The sequence below is a fragment of the Meleagris gallopavo genome, chromosome 4 (assembly GCF_000146605.3).
Source record: "Meleagris gallopavo isolate NT-WF06-2002-E0010 breed Aviagen turkey brand Nicholas breeding stock chromosome 4, Turkey_5.1, whole genome shotgun sequence".
In the NCBI taxonomy this organism is placed as follows: domain Eukaryota; kingdom Metazoa; phylum Chordata; class Aves; order Galliformes; family Phasianidae; genus Meleagris; species Meleagris gallopavo.
Window position 1 is genome coordinate 5070206 of NC_015014.2, and position 17260 is coordinate 5087465.

Genomic DNA, 17260 nt, shown 5'->3' on the forward strand with positions numbered 1-17260 from the left:
ACGGCAGGGCAGGGCTGTGCTCCGAGCGGATCTTCGCCGTGCGTGGGGTCGGGGAGCGCCGAGACGGGCGCGCGGAACGGCGCTCCGCGGTGACGTTGGAAGCGGCGCTTTCCCAAAGCGCGGCCGCCCGAGGCGTGATTCCAAGGCGTTGTTGCGATAGCCGAAAGCGGTAGCTCGGCTCTGCTCTTGCTAGAAGGACAGGCCGCCAGCTATCAGTCAGAATCCATGCCTGGCTGTCCGGACGGGCGGTGGAAGTCCTGGAGACGTTCAGAGTCAGGCTGGGAGCGCACGGTCCTGCTGTGTGTATCTATCCCTGTCCGCTGCCTCTAAGGTTCCCCTCCAACTCAGACGATTGCAGTCCTGTTGTATGCGATCGTAGCAGCAGGAGGGAGGCTGTGGCCCAGCCAGTGCACGTGAAGAAGAAAACTGCTTCATTCCAAAAAGAAAAGATCCAATACTGACCCTACTACAAATTGACGTGATAGAGCCTAGCTGTGGGCAGGACTGTTTGGAGGTGCTACTCGTGGCAGGTGCACGTAGCAGAAGCAGGAGGGTTCCCATTCATCTTTCCCCTCAATGCTTGACTAATTGCTCTTTCCCCACAGACATGAATTATTCTCGGTTTCTCACAAGTGTGAGTGCAGCAAGAAAAGCATCTCCAATAAGAGTTCTGAGTGAGTATGCGCCCGTTCTTGGCAGGTGCTCTTAAGAGTATCATCTCGTGTTCTAGACTTTATAGAGGTGCTGTGATGAAAGACTTGAGCAGGCTTGAGAGAAAGCCTGCCAGGTGCTCACAGGGCCAGTGAAACATGACTTCTTTAATCTAGAGAAGTCAGGTATATATAAAAAGAACAGCCTTGAAACATTCATTGCAGAAACTCATCCAGACAAAAGTAGTGTTGTTGTCACTTAAACAAGTGCCTGAAAGTCTCTGCTACCGTTTCTGCAGCAGGGGTTTTGGCACAGCTTGCTGTGAATTGACACTCGTTGTCCAATTGTCTAATAAGTAGTGGAGAACAAACTCAGTATTGGAAGGCACTGAGCCAGACCTGATAGCATCCGTCCTCTCACATCTGAGCCAAAAGCATCAAGTCAGCACAAATTCCATATTGTGAACAAGTTCACTTGCCAAGGTCCAGTCTGTGCTCCTAGCAGAGCACAGATTGGATGTGAATGATTGTGAAATTGCATTTAAAAAGCAAGAGTTATCAACGTTTCCTTCGTACCACCTTATTTACACAGTGCCTCTGCCGCTAAAGCCACGCTGCCAGAAACATTCCCTCTCTCTTATTTAAAAGCTATAATCAGATGTAACTACCAGTAGTAGTAAAACAAAACAAACTTAACCTGGGTTATTATTAGATAAAGTGTGTGAGCAACTGCTGCAATGATCAAATTGTAATCAAGGTATTTTCCTTTTACTGTAGCTGAATTGATGCAAAAGTCTCCTCCGTCTCTCATCTCTCTGGCTGGAGGGGCACCAAACCCTGCTGTTTTTCCATTTAAGAAGGCTACTATTGCCACTGGACATGGAAATGCTGTTGAGATTGGGGAAGACTTAATGAAGAGGGCTCTTCAGTACTCTGCCTCAGCAGGGTATCTGCAAAGGCTGCTTGCACTAAAAGATGGCAGAGTGAAAGAATCCCGAAGTTCTCTATCATTGCCTTTATTGATCTTTACTGAAACAGCTTTAACTTCTTCAAATTTTCCTCAGTGTTTATATTTCAGTTTAAGCAGGAGGTTCTGAGTAGATGAGCATTTTTCTTTTTTTTAAACTAGCCAGAGATTTCCCAGCTATTAGTAACTGATATACTCCCAAGGCAGTAAAAAGACTCATCCTGTGTTTTGTATTAAGCTGTTCAGTGAATGATTGTGATGATGACCTGCAGTTTCCAGATCCTGGAGCATTCATTTTGCCTTTATTTGGTACTCTAAAGAAGTCGACACATAGCACTTGTGCTTGAACTGAGATTTTTATAGTATTGGTATTTTTAGTACAAAAATTGCATATATGCTATGTTAGCTTAGCATTCTTATTAACTCCCCCATAGGCAGCACCAAATCAGGCTTATGACAGGCTTGCAAAAATATGCATGTACCTACGTAGTCACATAGGGCATTAATCAGTGCAGTTGCAGCTTTTCCTAATACTTAAGTGAACACAACTTTAGTAAACAGGCATTTGTAGATGTATTACAAGACTTTATCTTAAAAACAGTTTTTTAAAAAAAACTCATTTCCAAGTTTCTTGCTCGCTGTACCTTACTTCCAGAAGTGCTTTGTCAAGCAGCCACATCCGAGTATGGAAAGATTGTTCCTAGGAGCAGATCCTGTTTAACCTCCACCCATGCTCCATCCTCAGTGAACCATTTCTGCCCAGATTTCTCAGTCGTCATTTGATGCGTGTGGACTGTAGATGCTCACTTTTGCTGCTCTTCCAAAAGAAAGATTGATACCTTTTCCATTATTTGATAAAAAAAAGTCAAATTGGCATCTGGGTATAGTTGTGAGACAGTTAAAGCCAGACTCAGGACTGTGTGCTAGATTTGACAGTGATTTAGAGGAGCAGCCTCTTCTTGGCCTGTGTAAGATGTTAGATGCACCTTACCTCATTCCTCTTTCAGCATTCCAGAACTGTTGTCGTGGCTGAAGAATTTTCAGAGGAATCTACACAATCCCCCCACAGCCAACTACAGTCCTGAGGGAGGACAAATGGAAGTGTGTGTCACAACTGGCAGCCAGGAAGGCTTATGCAAAGTAGGACCAAGAACTCAGTATATTAAAAGTACTTCTTTCAAGATGATATTTTCTTCCCTCAGTTCAGCTATACTTAGCATTAAGCATCACTTCAAAGCTTTGTGTAGAGTACTTGTTAAACAAACACCTCAGGCTATCCATACAAGGTAACAGAACTTAAAACACGCTGGGCAGTCTCATGACAAACATACATGAATGTTCAGATATAGTAAAAAGGCTGTCAGAAAATATACTAAGATAACATTTCTTGTTACTCAAGTAATCAGTAAAGCCTTATTGGCTTTACTGTAACATGACAAACTGTATTAATCTTCCTTGAATAATCAACCTGTTCAGTCTGCTCTGCTGCTTAGTTGATACTTTCTGCAAATGAAATGCTTTCTGTTGTATAGAGAACTGTTCCCATTTCAAAACTGTTCTTCCCAGCTCTGTTTTGTTTCTAAAGCTGGTCGTTGATCTGTTTTCCCTACAAACAGCAGTTACTTAATTTTTTTGGGAATTACTGATGCGTAACCAAGACTTACAGTCTCACTAAAGTCAGACCTAGGAAGCATATGTAAAATATTTCTAAAATAGTTTTCTTTCACAGGTGTTTGAAATGCTCATTAATCCTGGGGACAGCATCCTTTTGGATGCCCCCACATATTCTGGGACACTAGCAGCAGTAAGTATTTCATCAATAGCTGTGAACATCAGATTTGAACAGCACTTTAGTACCTGATCTACTTGCTTGTATGCCCTGTATTTACAGCAAGAACGCATCTAAGAGTCACGTTTTTACTGTAAATCCAATTAAGTTCATAAAGATTAATTCATAAAAGCTATTCCCAGCACACAGCGTCCTTTTCTAAATGCTGTAGTTTGTTCTGGGACTGAGGTCATATTTGGGACTTGGAAGAAAGTCATCACAGCAGTCAGTTCAGAACAGATTTTAAGTGGGTATTTCAACAAATCATCGTGTTCTACTGAAGTATTTTATAGTCTGATTATGCTGTACCCATAACTAGAGTTTTCAGATGTAAACTAGTAAGGACTGTACAAAAATAGCAAAGTTTCCTTCTGAGAAATTAATTGCTATGTAATTAAACATCAAATAAAAATACATAAGAGTTGTAAAAAGGGTTAGGATAAATGATGTACCACTTCATTCCAGTTTCCCCTTGCACTGACAGGAATTCTGATATCGTTTGGCTAATCAAAGATTTCTTGTTAAGAACATACTTTCAAAATTATTGCATCAACTTAGATTTTCACTTAAAAATGCTGAGCTACATGATACAGATTGAAACCCCATGGAGGTGAGACAGCATGCTGTTTTGTTAGTATTTTTCCTGCAACTCTTCACATTGCCGTCAGTGTGTCATTGCAGTAGCATCATTCTGTTCTCCCAGGTATTGCTGAATATATTTCTTTCCCCTTTGTCAGTAGTGAGTAGCTTACAGTTCTGGCACTAGTAGAATGCAAATGATCCACTGGAAGTAGAGTTGCGCTAAACTTACTGTCTGCGTTGAGAGCATGAAGAGAACAATTCAAACTCTCCACATGCCTTTCTGCTTGCAAAAATGTGTCATTTCCTGTAGAAGAACAGCAATTAGACATTAGTTGCCTTTTTCTCCTCGCGTGGCTTAACGGGGCAAATAAAGAGGAATGTGGTAAGTTTGACAAGCTACATAGCAAACCTAGACAAGCTTTGATTTGAATCGTGAGGACGTAAGAATTTGGGATAGCTATAAAGTCAGAAAGGATCATGACGGTTCTGTTCATCCTATCAACAGCTGAGACCTTTGGGCTGTAACATCATTAATGTTCCTAGTGACCAACATGGCATTATTCCAAAAGCTCTAAAAGAAATTCTGTCCGCTTGGAATCCAGGAGATATAAAAAATCATAGCCGCCCTCTCCCCAAATTCCTGTACACGATTCCAAATGGCTGCAACCCAACTGGAAACTCTCTGACCGCGGATCGCAAGAAGGAGATTTATCAGGTATGTAGGAGGGGCCTCATGAATGTTTTAGGTAGAAATGGGTAAATGTCCATCCTGTTGTAGCTAAAGGTACTCCGCATGTAACGTTTGGGCCCGTTATTGCTCCAGAACAGGTTCTAGCCAGAACTTGTATCTAAACAAAGCCTCTTTCATGAGGAGTCTTCAGTAGCATGAGGTAAATTATTTTTTGCAGTAGTAGTACATTGCTGCTGGTGTCAGGAGCTTCAAAGTGGGTTTACCAGAAGTGTACTGTACCCTTTGAACACACCTTTAGTTATGCACCTGTCCTTGCACTGCAGTAGCGTGTTTATTGTTTAGACTGATGTCTGAATTGGGGATTTGAAACCTCCTCCTGACACAGCTTCATATACAGTGAAGGAGCAACCTGTGGGATCCTAATATGGTCCTGGTAATAGGTCCAGAGTACACCAAGAACTGAATTTACAGTCTTTATGTTTTAATCAGTCTTTGCATTGAATTCATTTCTTTCTTTAGCTAGCAAGAAAATATGATTTCCTTATCATAGAAGATGATCCTTACTACTTTCTTCAGTTTGAAAAGGTAATCTTCCATGCTAGGTAGCATCTTCATTTCTGATACCAAAGAACCGAAGTTTGAGCCATAAATCTTCTTGGATAGTCTTCATGTCCTTCTTCTAAGTTAGTTATATGCTTAACAATCTATTGCTACTTTTACTTGCCCCCTTTGCATTTTATTGCATCAGCCTTTTAATTGTGGTGGTTCAAATTCCTCAAGCCTTACACAGGACTGAGTTTCCCTCATTACTAAGAAAATTGCAAAGCCTTTGCCTGCAGAACAGAACAAATATACCACCAAAGCAGTGCCTGAAAATAGCAGCCTCTTGCTCTTCCTTTCAAACCAGTCACTCCTCCATCCAGAGGAAGATGGTCTATTCCTATAAGCTATTACATCTCATTTCTACCCCTTTGCCTTTTGGCATCCAGTTATCCCAAAAGCCATAGGAAGTAGTACTGGATAGGCAGCTTCCCTCCTTCCCTACAGATCTTCCTCCTGTGGGTAACAAAGTGTTTAACTGTCTTTCCTAATGGATCTGCAACAGCACAGTCTGCTCAAGCACCCAACTTCAGGAATAAAAAGCTGATCTTGTAAGGAAGCAAAAACATTGCTAGAAGATAAACAGCAGTATTCAGTATTCTATTTTGAAATACATTTTTATGGGAGGAGGCAATAACAGTGCCTCACAGACATTGAATAGCATTGTTTAGCTTTGCTAGAGAATGAGGGGAGGATGTATAAAGGTAGTAGGATATTTGATAAGGAAAAAAGCATGCTGAACTCAGATCAAAATTTGGACATATCTTCTAACTTCCCTTTGTTTGGTTGTTTTTTGTCTGTTTGTTCTTAAGTAAATGTTAAAGCTACTGTTCCATCTTTAAAATTACAATATCCTTCTGTATACTCCTTAAAAACCTTGACAGAGAATTTGTTTCCCCTGCTTATGGCATCATATCAAATCTTGAACTGCGCACTTGTGTGCTGATCAGTGGGCTAAAAGAAACAAGGCTGATTTCTTGATAGTTTTCACAGAATATTACATCTCAGACAGCTAGTTTAAATAAACATTTGTCAGCAAGTTACTGCCCTGGTCCTTTGAATGTCCATCACTAAAATATTTACTATCAAAATATGTACTTTAAGAAATAATTATGTCTCCATAGCAAAGAAAGTAATTCCACCACAATCCCTACTAGAAACTTGAATTTTCTTTTTTCTTTTTCTTTGAAGCCATGGGCTCCAAGTTTCCTCTCAATGGATGTGGATGGCAGAGTCATCAGGACTGACTCATTCTCTAAAGTTCTCTCATCTGGGTAAGGCCCACTTCAGACTCCTCAGTATTACCTCTTGATTAAGGCACAAGACTAACATTGTGTACAAAAGGATCAGATGACAGTTTTTTCACCTAATACCTGGTCATTTCTGGAAGGTATTTTTCTTCAGTGTACTAACTTTTCCTGTCATCTCTTGAAGGTCATTTATAATTCCAAATTCTGATTCTCTTCTGATTCTGATAGCTATGTCATCCTGCCCAGGCAGGCCAGTCTTCCAGGCGCCACATAGGCTGAGAGACTGAGATGCTGGCCTGAAGCTCTCTTCCTGGAACTTCTAGTAGTCTTTTGCCAGTTTCCTGCCTGTTACCATTTCTGCAGACTCTTCCAATATATAAAAGAAATGATGACATAATTCTCTACAATCAATCAGAGTTATAGTGATGTCTTACCTTCTAGCTTTATGGTTCTTTCAGGTTATATCTTCCTGAAAAATTAAGCTGGATACTCTCACACAAACAATATATTTGTGTTTTAATTTGCTTTTATTATTCTAATAGATATAAGAAAGTAATGTGAATTTTGCACTGGCAGCTAGTGGGTTGTGACCCCATCCCCAAGAAAGAGAAGAGACAGCACAATGCCAAGTGTGGTGACACTTCCAGAAGTGACACTACAAAAAGGCATGATGCAATTTTGTCTTTGCCAAGGACATATTTGAGCTTACTTTAATAGCTTTAATAGCTGTTTGAAGAAAAACAGTCTGAGTAAAGACAGGTCATAGCAATGAAACATGAATAAGAACCTATTTTATCAGCCTGAACTCCATTTGTCCTGCAGTGCTAAAAGAGCTAAAGAAGAAGCCTGTTTGCCAGCTTGCATATTTTTCCATGAAGCTGAGCGTTCATGACTTTCAATTATGTGAATAATCCATCTTTCCTTTCCTTTGATTGATCTTAGCTTGTAAGTTGTGTAAACCTGGGGTTTAGGGCAGTATTAAAGATATAAATACATACAAGAGCCTTAGCACATTAGTGAAATGATTATAGGTTTTCTGCTTACAAGTTGAACCATAACTCACATAAAGGCTTTGCACACTGCATTTCCTGTTCTAATCTTTTCTTTTTCTTCTAGGTTAAGAGTTGGTTTTCTGACAGGTCCCAAGCCTCTTATCGACAGAGTTATTCTACACATTCAGGTTTCTACAATGCACACCAGCACTTTCACACAGGCAAGTACTAAACTAACAATTGAATTGTATTAAAGAATCAGATTCCAAGTCAGAGGAAACTAAGAACAAGCGTAGTTGCACTACACTTTTTCAGTTTTAGTTACAAGAACAGATATTGAGTCACCAAAAGGAACAGATCACCAAAGAAACTGCAGCCAGAACTAGAGAGCTTAGTGCATGGAAAGCACTAGTGCTTCAGCTAATATAATATTAACCATCAGATTTCAAGAATCAAGATTTAAGATGTTTTATCTCTTGCCAATGGGATCACTTGATAAACCTCAATATAAAGCATACAGTGGAAGTTCTTCCCCTCCTCCTCCTCATTTTTCTTTATGCTTAGTATCTAAAATAATACTGGCAGCTCACAGATATCACAAAGGTGCCATCAGCAGCTCCTTTATAACTGGTAATAAGGAAAGGAGACATCAAGCATGTCTACATACAACTTTCAAATCCATTACTTCATCATAGGAGCAGTATTAAAGAGAGACTGGAAGGAACTTCCATAAAACAGTATATATTGCCTTCATTTTTTGCCCAGATTCCCATATTCAGCTTTCTATCCATTCCTCCAACTACAACTTCCAAATGTTGCCACTGTCCTTGAAGGTAGCAGTGACAGAGACTGCAATTGTCTGCTGCTACTGGCACCTCTGTTTATAAAGGGCTCTGAGAGACCCCACGTGCAATTTCTTGCCCAGGTGGAATTCTGAATAACACACAGGGCAATATGTAACACACAGGGCTGTGGAGCAGCCCTGTATTGATAGTGCATTTTATTTCTTTAGATGATAATATCACAGCTTCTTCAGCAGTGGGGAGAAAAGGGTTTCTTGGAGCACACAGACAGGTAAGGTCATGTCATATTTTGAATGCCCTCATCTGTCATGCTGCTTCTTGCTACCTACACAAAACAGGTATCCATGTGAGTATTCATGTTGCATTTCAAATGTCATAGTCAGATCTGTGCCCTAAGCTTCCTACAGTAATGGGTAACATGTTATGGTTTGTAAAGGCTTGTCATAGGATTGTAAGAGAAGCATAAGAAAGGTTCTTATATCTGACCGCAGCAGCCACTCCTGCCCCTGAGCAGCAGGCTGTTACCCATTCCATAAACATCGGAGCAGAGATACTAACCCTGGCTTTGTTTTGTGTTAGGTATCACAGAATAGGTGTAAGAAACAGGAGCATAAAGATAGATTTGTAGGAAAACTCAGACTACACTTTATCTCAGCTTTCAGCAGTTAAGAAGATGTGTCTCTTAAACATATCTCTTCTCTTACCTTCTTCCTGACAGGGAGGCAGCCTTTCCTAGGCCAGATATATTCTTCCTCTTTACCTAATGAAAATAATGCTGCAGTAGGCTACCCACAACCTTTTATAACTCCTAGAGACTGTTGTCCAGTGGCTTATTTTTGATTAGGTCCTACAGCTGATTACCATTTCCACATGACTTCACTGGGATCAGGTGAACTTGTTAGCTTGTGTTTTTGAGTCGGAGTAAGCCTATTGTTTATAGTGATGACATTTCTGTGAAAGTTTTGCCTCGCACTTAAAATTCAATTCCAACGTGAAAGTAAAATAACAGCACAGAAAAGCAAAGAAAAATAAAGTTACCACAGAATTTATGATGCAGTAAAAACTGCAGAAGTAAAATTTACCTTTTTTTGTAGAGTATAATAACTGTCATAGGCAGAGTCATTGAGATTTGTAATCTTTTTTAGTTAGTATTTGTCTGTTGTTAGGTTTCATGAAATACATTTGGAAATCAAAGCTCCGTGTTCCAAGAGTATCAAAGAAAAGTGAAACTACTAAGTCTGGTTCATATGTAGAGAAGGGAGCCCTTTTGCACCTGATCTATGCATTCTGCACCATACATTTTTGTCATGTCTACCTAATATTGCAGAATCACAGCTGCTTCATTTGATACCAGTGAGAGTAGTCATTGTACAAGGCTTGTTTCTCTTAGACCTTGGGGTAGGGTCATTTTCCCTAGTAAGTTATTGTATTGTTTTGAAGTTTTAGTTGAAGTATGAAGGCAGTAGGCTCAAAGGGTTAAAACAAGGGAAGCTGTCAGATAGTCATGATAGGTTTATCATATGATCTGTTTTTATCTCATGAAATATTGTTTCCACATGTACCTATTACAGAAATTTAACCCAAATGCATAAATATCACATATGTACTTTTGCAGGCATGCAAATACTTAATTTACTTCTGTATGCATGTTTTGTGTGATGACTACTGCAAACAGGGCTTGTATCCACAACATAAAATAGAATGGATATCACTTATAAAGTGTTTAATACTGAACTTTCTCAGACATGTAAGGATTAAGAAGCAGCTACAAATGCACTTCCTTTATCTCATTGATTTTGTTGTAGACACCATGAAGCATTCAAGACTTTTCTAATGCATATACAAAGTTTCATATACATAGTACATTGTATTGTGCTGATCTGGGATGTGTTCAGATTTCTGTTAAGTGTGCATTTCGGTTGATAAGTAGAAAAGCTTTGTTTCTGCTTTTGGAACACAAATGGACTCTGAAGCACTATGAGATCATGGCTTTCAATTGGTAATGTACTTTCAGAGTTGTGGAGTTCTACAGGACCCAGCGGGATGCAATGCTCATTGCTGCTGACAAATGGTTAAAAGGTCAGTCAGTGCAACACAGTTAATAACTTAGACCTTTTTTCTAGCCATTATTATCTTCGTGATCAAGAAAAATTGCTGAAGGTCACCCCTTGACCAAAGTGATAGATGATCACTGAGCAAATCAGTGATGTGAAATACTAAGCTTAGGGTGAATTATCTAAGACTGCAGTTGTCCTGCTTTTCTGGTGGGGGACAAGTTAATGATGATGAGAAAAAATCTCACCACATTATCACATATAAAGCAACTTTACAGACAGAATGTATTTCATTCCACGACATTCTTTTCGTGTTTAAAATCTCTGTCTTTAAAATCTCCATCTGAAAGTGTCAGATTCTGTTGCATAAATTTAAAAGAAGATATAAATATGGTAGTAGTGATGGTCATTTTGTCCGAACTTAATTCCAGACATCCACTTTTATGATTAATCACAGAGCACAGAACAAAGCTGCTCAGCAACAGTGGGATTACAGTCAGTGACTATAATTACTCCTTTTTGTCAGTCTGCAGTGGAATCAACAATAATTATTTAAGAACTGCTCACCTTCCTGTTCCGTCAGCCTGCCTTCATAGGAGAGGTGTTCCAGCCCATGCATTATCTTCATGGCCCTCCTCTGCACGCGCTTGGGGACCTGGACGCAGTGCTGCAGATGGGGCCTCACAAGGGCGGAGTAGAGGAGGACAATCACCTCCCTCTCCCTGCTGGCCACCCCTCTTCTGATGGCAGCCAGGATACCATCGGCCTTCCAGGCTGCAAGCATACACTGCTAGCTCATGTTGTATTTTTCATCAGCCACGACCCCTAAGACCTTCTCAGCAGGGCTCAGCTCTCAAGTAGTTCTTCTGCCAATTTGTATACATATCTGGGGTTACCTTGACTCAAGTGCAAAACCTTGCACTTTGCTTTGTTGAACCTCATAAGGTTCACAAGAGCCAACCTTTTGAGTTTGTCAAGGTCCCTCTGAATGGCATCCCTTCTTTCTGCTGTAATCAACCGCACCACTCAGCTTGGTGTCGTCAGCAACCTTGCTGAGGGTGCACTCAATCCCATCATCTTTGTCACTGGTAAAGATGTTCTAGAGTACCAGTCCCAAGACAGAGCCCTGAGGGACATTTCTTGTTATTAGAAGTTCATTCAAGCTCATGCAAGCAATAGATTTACATCACTTACTCTATCATGTACCAAATTACAGGAAGAATAGAAGTTTCTTTATTGATTCCCTTTTCTTTTTCTCTAGGCTTGGCAGAATGGCATCCTCCTGCTGCTGGCATGTTCTTATGGATCAAAATTAAGGGAGTTTCTGATACACAACAGCTGATCATGGAAAAAGCTTTGCAAAAAGAAGTATGACCTATGGCTTAATGGCTTATGATATTAAATGAGGAAATGATGAAATAAATCTATGTATCTATCTGCACATAGGCACAGATCTATGAAAGCAGGGAATCTGTATCCACAATCATCACTGAGGCAGAGGCATTGTTCTGTAATGTAGTGTGTCATTAGTAAAATATTTTCTTATATGTATTCAAATGTTGATATTTGATCAGCTTAAATTTATACCACATGTATATATTATATACAATATATTCACTATATATCTAATAGTATATTTTTGGTAATGTATATGTAACAGAGTGGGCAGTCATCCTTATAGACACTTTTTAGTATGAAAAATTGTGTGATTTTATTTTTAAAATTTAAAAGAGACAGTACAGTGCACTGAGTACATCCCACTGCACTGGTACTGCTAAACACTGACAGTAAACCAAACCTGGTTATGAACCTGAGAGCCCTTTGGTTTTGTTACAAAAAGTCTGATACAAGTTTGCCCTCTCAAATTTAATAGAATGTATTGTTTTCTACCTTGCTTATAACTGAGTGATTCACTGCTTTTACACAGGTGTTACTGGTTCCTGGAGGAGTGTTCAACATCGATAGTTCAGAGCCCAGTCCTTATGTCAGAGCTTCTTTCTCTCTGCCTTCTCCAACCCAGATGGATCTGGTAAGTGAGACTGGAATTATTCTTTTTTAAACATTCTTATCAAGAACAGTTTCTCATGTAAATATGTGATATAATGATATTTTTACTTCTCCTTGTGTGATTTCTTATTTGTGTATTTATATATATTTATATATTTTTATATATTATATATATTTATATAATGTATAAATATGTTATTTATATACATTATATATATACATATAATATTTATATTTATATATAGTGTATTTATTTGAGTACGTAGGCACTAAAGCAGTACTTCTGAAGCAGCTGTTTCTTGGCCAAGATACTTTTATCCGAATTTCCTGCAATGTGCTGAATTTATAGGACTCCTTAATTTTTTTTCTGTGTATCCCATACATACAGATTCTTACACTTAGTCATCCCAGTTATTAGTCAGAAGAGCTTCGCTGAGGCCAAAGTTTTGCTATTTGTTCTAGCATTAGCAAACAGCATGTATTTTTATTTTCCTTATTTTCCATTCCTGAAACTGAATTACTTTTTTTGTGTGCTGTAAGGAAGAATATTGATTTTCTTTCCTATGATTCACGTACATGTTGCATTTCATTTCTCAAGAAGTAACCTGTATTTTACAAACAGTTCGGATGTTATTTGGCTGTATCTGTAAAATCAATGGGGAGAAAGTCTAGGAGATAACTTTTTGTGCAGATTTAGTGATCCTCTGATGTAGGTGCTTGAAAGCTCAGTATCTCTAGTTTTACTTTCATTCAGCTACTCAGGTCTGTAACAGATATGTGCTTCTGTTGTCCTGTATTTCTTCTTCTTTGTGAAAGAGGAAGCAATTCCTAGGCATACTGTGGACAGTCAAATCGTACCTTGCTGCCATTGTACTTCTGTATGCTTCTCTTCTGAATTTTCTTTCTTTTCTTTCAGCTTTGGCGTCTCTAGGGCTCTACAATGGGTTAAAAGAGATACTTTTCCAATGATCACTAGTTCTATTAAAACAACTGATTAGCTTCATTTCAACTGCAGATAATCATTGAGCATCCATAAGTGTGTTTTTCTGTTTCAGAAAAAAACTGCCTTTCATTTTTTTATCAGATGAGTGGAAGCGTTGTCTTGTCACAATATGATTTCAAGCCAATGCATGCTGTTAGAGAAAAGGAAAACACACAATATCAGCAGAATTTTGTAGTATAAAGCAGTGAGTTCATATGCGAGTGTTAGGGTAGTTTTAGTAGACTGTGTGTTTAAGTAATGCAGGTATATGAATTTAAACCATCTTCTATATCATTGCAGGCTTTCCAGAGACTGGCGGATCTTATAAAAGAAGCTGTAGAGAAAAAATGAATAGAGCTCGCACAGCTAACAAAATCATCTCAAGGAAATATATATTAACATTGGGAGTCAGAACACTTTGAAAACAAGCACAGTGCCATGGATGTTTCCATTGATTCAGCTAAAAAAAAAAAAGTAGAAAAAACAAATTGCTGATTTTTTTTCTTTGTCAGTACATCGCACTGCTAAATTTATTCTAATCCAAAAATGTTTGATATGCTTAAAAACAAAATGTTCTGCTTCCTGTCAAATCCAAAGTATTGTTAGAGCTTGATTTTGGCTTTTTGCTTTCTGTTTGGGTTAGGAAGCAGGGAAATCAGTCACTTAGGAAGTTACACCTGAGGTAGTTGTAGGCATTCTTAATCCTAACTGATACATTCTGCCAAGACCTTTTGTTGGAATTGCTTTTTTATTTTGTTTTCCTTCTTGTCCTTCGGTACATTGTCTGGTTTTGAAAAGATCAGTATTAGGTTTTACTAAAGTTTTGTCAGATAAAAATGAGGTTGGGATGTTTTAATTTGGAAACTGACATAGCAAAATCAAGCCACAATTACAAATGCTGGCTTAAGATTCTTTGCAATTAGCAGTGGTCTTGCAACTAATTTTTCTAGTTTTTATAGGTTTTCTGTTTGCTTGTTTCCACTTTAGTCTGTGAGTAATTACTCTGTATGTTAGAAAATGGCTGGTAAGCAAAGATATGTGGATGTGCCAATAGAACTGCTGCCTTGGTTAACTGCAGACATCTTTTTTAATAGAGAAGAGCATAAGTAACTGAACTGAGCACTGGAATGAACAATACCTTGACATAGATGTACAAAGCAAGCAAAACACAAAAATAAAGATGTTTTGATCTTTGGTCCTTTGATTATTATCATCCCAAATGTTAGATTCTTGGCACCACGTACAATACTTTCAGAAAGTTTTAACTGTGTAGATTATCCTAGCCTTCTCAATGCATCACCCTGTAACCCAACCCACATCCCTAGGTTTCTCTCCAATCCTCAGTGCAGGCAGGCAAGCTGGTTCTATGGGCGCTGCACCATAAAGTTGGACTGGGCTTGGGCACAGCGAGGACCCTTGGGGTGGCTGTAGAGCCCGGGAGGAGGCTGTAGTTATGGTTTTCATCCTGGTGGATGAGAGACTGATATATCTGTTGTTTTTCCTCTGGATAAATGGTACTCCAGTATGGTGACCAAGAAATACTCTACTCTACAACACTGCATATTATTTTCTCCCAAGTAGAACTCTATTCCAGTCACATTGCTAAGCCCTTAGACAAACCAGCAATCTCCACAATTAGAGGTACCTTTTCATGGCATTCCTAACGAATCCACTTTTCTCCTCAGTTGAGATTTATTAAAAATAACATTAGGTCTTTTAACTGACCCCAAAACTTATTATCAGCGCAGTTCTACAAATGCAGATCTCAGAGACATATGTTGGGACTTTTACACAGGTGAGTACCCATGGGAAAATAAGAATTAGACAAGTTTCCATTTTATCCATACTAATTCTGCTTTCTTGCATGAGGTTAAACAGGAGCAGGTTTACAGAGCTACCAAAACAGAAGAACACGTGGAATTAATACAGTGCCAGTAAAGGAAAACGTTAAGGGAACAAGGCTTTTTCTTTGTAAGCTTTACAGTGTTAAAAGCTTGGTCTGTATTAAAAGAGCATGGATACGTAGAGCCTCAGGGCTCACAATAAAAGGAAAAATGGTCTGGAAAGCAATGAATGGTTTCAGGTTAAAGGGGTGTTCAGTACTCCAGCAAAGAAGCAGAAGGATGAATCATTTTAGCTAATCTCCAGGAGATAATATTTAGATGGAGCTTAATCCACAGAACTGCTGTCCTACTGCTCAAAATGTGGACAAGATCACTGACTGGCAAGGCAGCACTCAAATTACTGAACAGGAATAATGATACTTCTTTCTTGAATAATGTTATCCCAACTTCTTCACACACAGAAATGAGATTTCCTTAAGCATGTAACCAAGTGATGTGTTTGTATTACTATATAAACTGTCACTAATTAGTTAAAAGACGAGGTAACAACAAACATGGAGTTAGACTTAAACTTCCCAGCGGGGAAATCTCCAAGCATCTTCCTCTTGGAGCATTACCTGCCAGACCAAGAAAGGAGAGCAGAGCTACACAGTTTTCCTTTGAGTTTCTTACAAACACTGCAGCACCTTCCTGAGGTCCAACTCCCAATAATAGCAAAGTCCCTGGAAGTCCCACGTGTTGCTGCAAACAAGATGGAGCAAAGTAACAACGGTCATTGCTATAGCTGCTTATCTCAGAAACATTTAAACCAATGTCAGTTGTCCAAAAGTCTTAGCCTCATGTACTTGACAGATTATTTACAAGTACGCAGTGTGAGCTTTAATATTAACTATATGACTTTAAAGTGTGCTACCCAGTTGTTTCCTCTCGTGGGCTGCAGAGCACATTAGAAACAAAAGATTTTGTTGTTCTGGTTTCAGTAATCTGGAAGCTCTTACACAGTGTTTGAGATGCAAACCAGAAAATTGAAGTGTTGAGGTTTGGAGACTTTAATAAAAGTCTTCTCTGTTTTCAGAACAGGAAAAGCAGTGTTATTTAGTTTTGTTTAGAAGTAGTGTTTTTCATCGAGAGTTCCACCAAGCATCCTACATGTGTAAGTGTAAAGGGCTTTGTGATCTCTTTATAATTTCAAATGATACACAGTAAGTTAAAAATCCAAAAGAATGTCAGTAAATTATCTTAGTAACAGCCAAGAGATTTTGAGAAAGAAGTGTTAACATATTCATGCTGACACAGAAAAAAATCTTAGCAAAAGAAAAATTATCCAGTGCAATACAACAAGCAAGCTATTCTTATGTTACACTTTAGACCCTGGAGCTAATGCCATGCTACTGGAAAAGAATGAAATTTTCTATAAGGATTATCAGCAACATTTGTGTTTCACTAGAATGGTTACATTTCCACCAGACTGCTAAAACTGTGACACGCTACCCCTAACTGTCCATAAGCCTTTCCATATTACATCATTTAATGCAAGAGTGCTTTAAAATGCATGGATTAAAAACTGCAAGACACTATTTCTAAGAAACTGGTTACATTTTTGTCTTGCATGCTTTCAATTACAGGCTCAAATTTTTGCTTGCTTTGATTCCCACCAAAACTCACACACACAGATTTCTGCTCCCATCAATTCATGACGGTGTAAAAAGAAAACCCTTTTTCAGGAACTCAGTGATCTGAAGAGGCACTGGAAAGACCACCAGCTAAGAAAAAAATAACTCTATGTATTTAAACTACAAACAGAAAAATGGGAAGTAAAAAAATATCTGTTGCAATGTGTTAGTTCTGAAGTACCGTCGTTCTCTGGTCATGCATTAATGGTAGCACAGATCCTGTTTGTTTTGTATACGTGGCTTTGGTGTGCATCTTCAGAGCAGATGGACCAACATGTGTAGTGCTAGTAAATATGAAGTGCTCTGGATGAACGGATGCATCTGATAATGCTGTTCA

At 38.9% G+C, this 17260-nt stretch overlaps 1 protein-coding gene across 2 annotated transcripts; it reads left to right on the top strand.

Annotated features, from left to right (window-relative positions):
* The first annotated feature begins 569 nt into the window (after window positions 1–569).
* Window positions 570–14601, top strand: AADAT (aminoadipate aminotransferase). Of its 2 annotated transcripts, XM_003205390.4 has the most exons (13): window positions 570–674; window positions 1428–1596; window positions 2625–2757; window positions 3347–3421; window positions 4533–4742; window positions 5238–5303; window positions 6510–6592; window positions 7685–7781; window positions 8573–8634; window positions 10378–10442; window positions 11679–11785; window positions 12345–12446; window positions 13707–14601. In XM_003205390.4, the coding sequence occupies exons 1-13, from the start codon at window positions 608–610 to the stop codon at window positions 13755–13757; spliced, it is 1287 nt and encodes a 428-aa protein (XP_003205438.1). In that variant the 5' UTR covers window positions 570–607; the 3' UTR covers window positions 13758–14601. The 2 variants fall into 2 exon arrangements, with proteins under 2 accessions (XP_003205438.1, XP_010707786.1); XM_010709484.3 differs by lacking the exon at window positions 5238–5303.
* The last annotated feature ends 2659 nt before the right edge of the window (window positions 14602–17260 follow it).

Bases quoted from the DNA above. Each gene is read 5' to 3' on its own strand.
- AADAT (XM_003205390.4), top strand. From the start codon at position 608: ATGAATTATTCTCGGTTTCTCACAAGTGTGAGTGCAGCAAGAAAAGCA. The intron at 5,304-6,509 runs GTAATCTTCCAT...TTTTCTTTGAAG, and splicing joins ACTTTCTTCAGTTTGAAAAG to CCATGGGCTCCAAGTTTCCT. The intron at 6,593-7,684 runs GTAAGGCCCACT...TTTTTCTTCTAG, and splicing joins TCTAAAGTTCTCTCATCTGG to GTTAAGAGTTGGTTTTCTGA.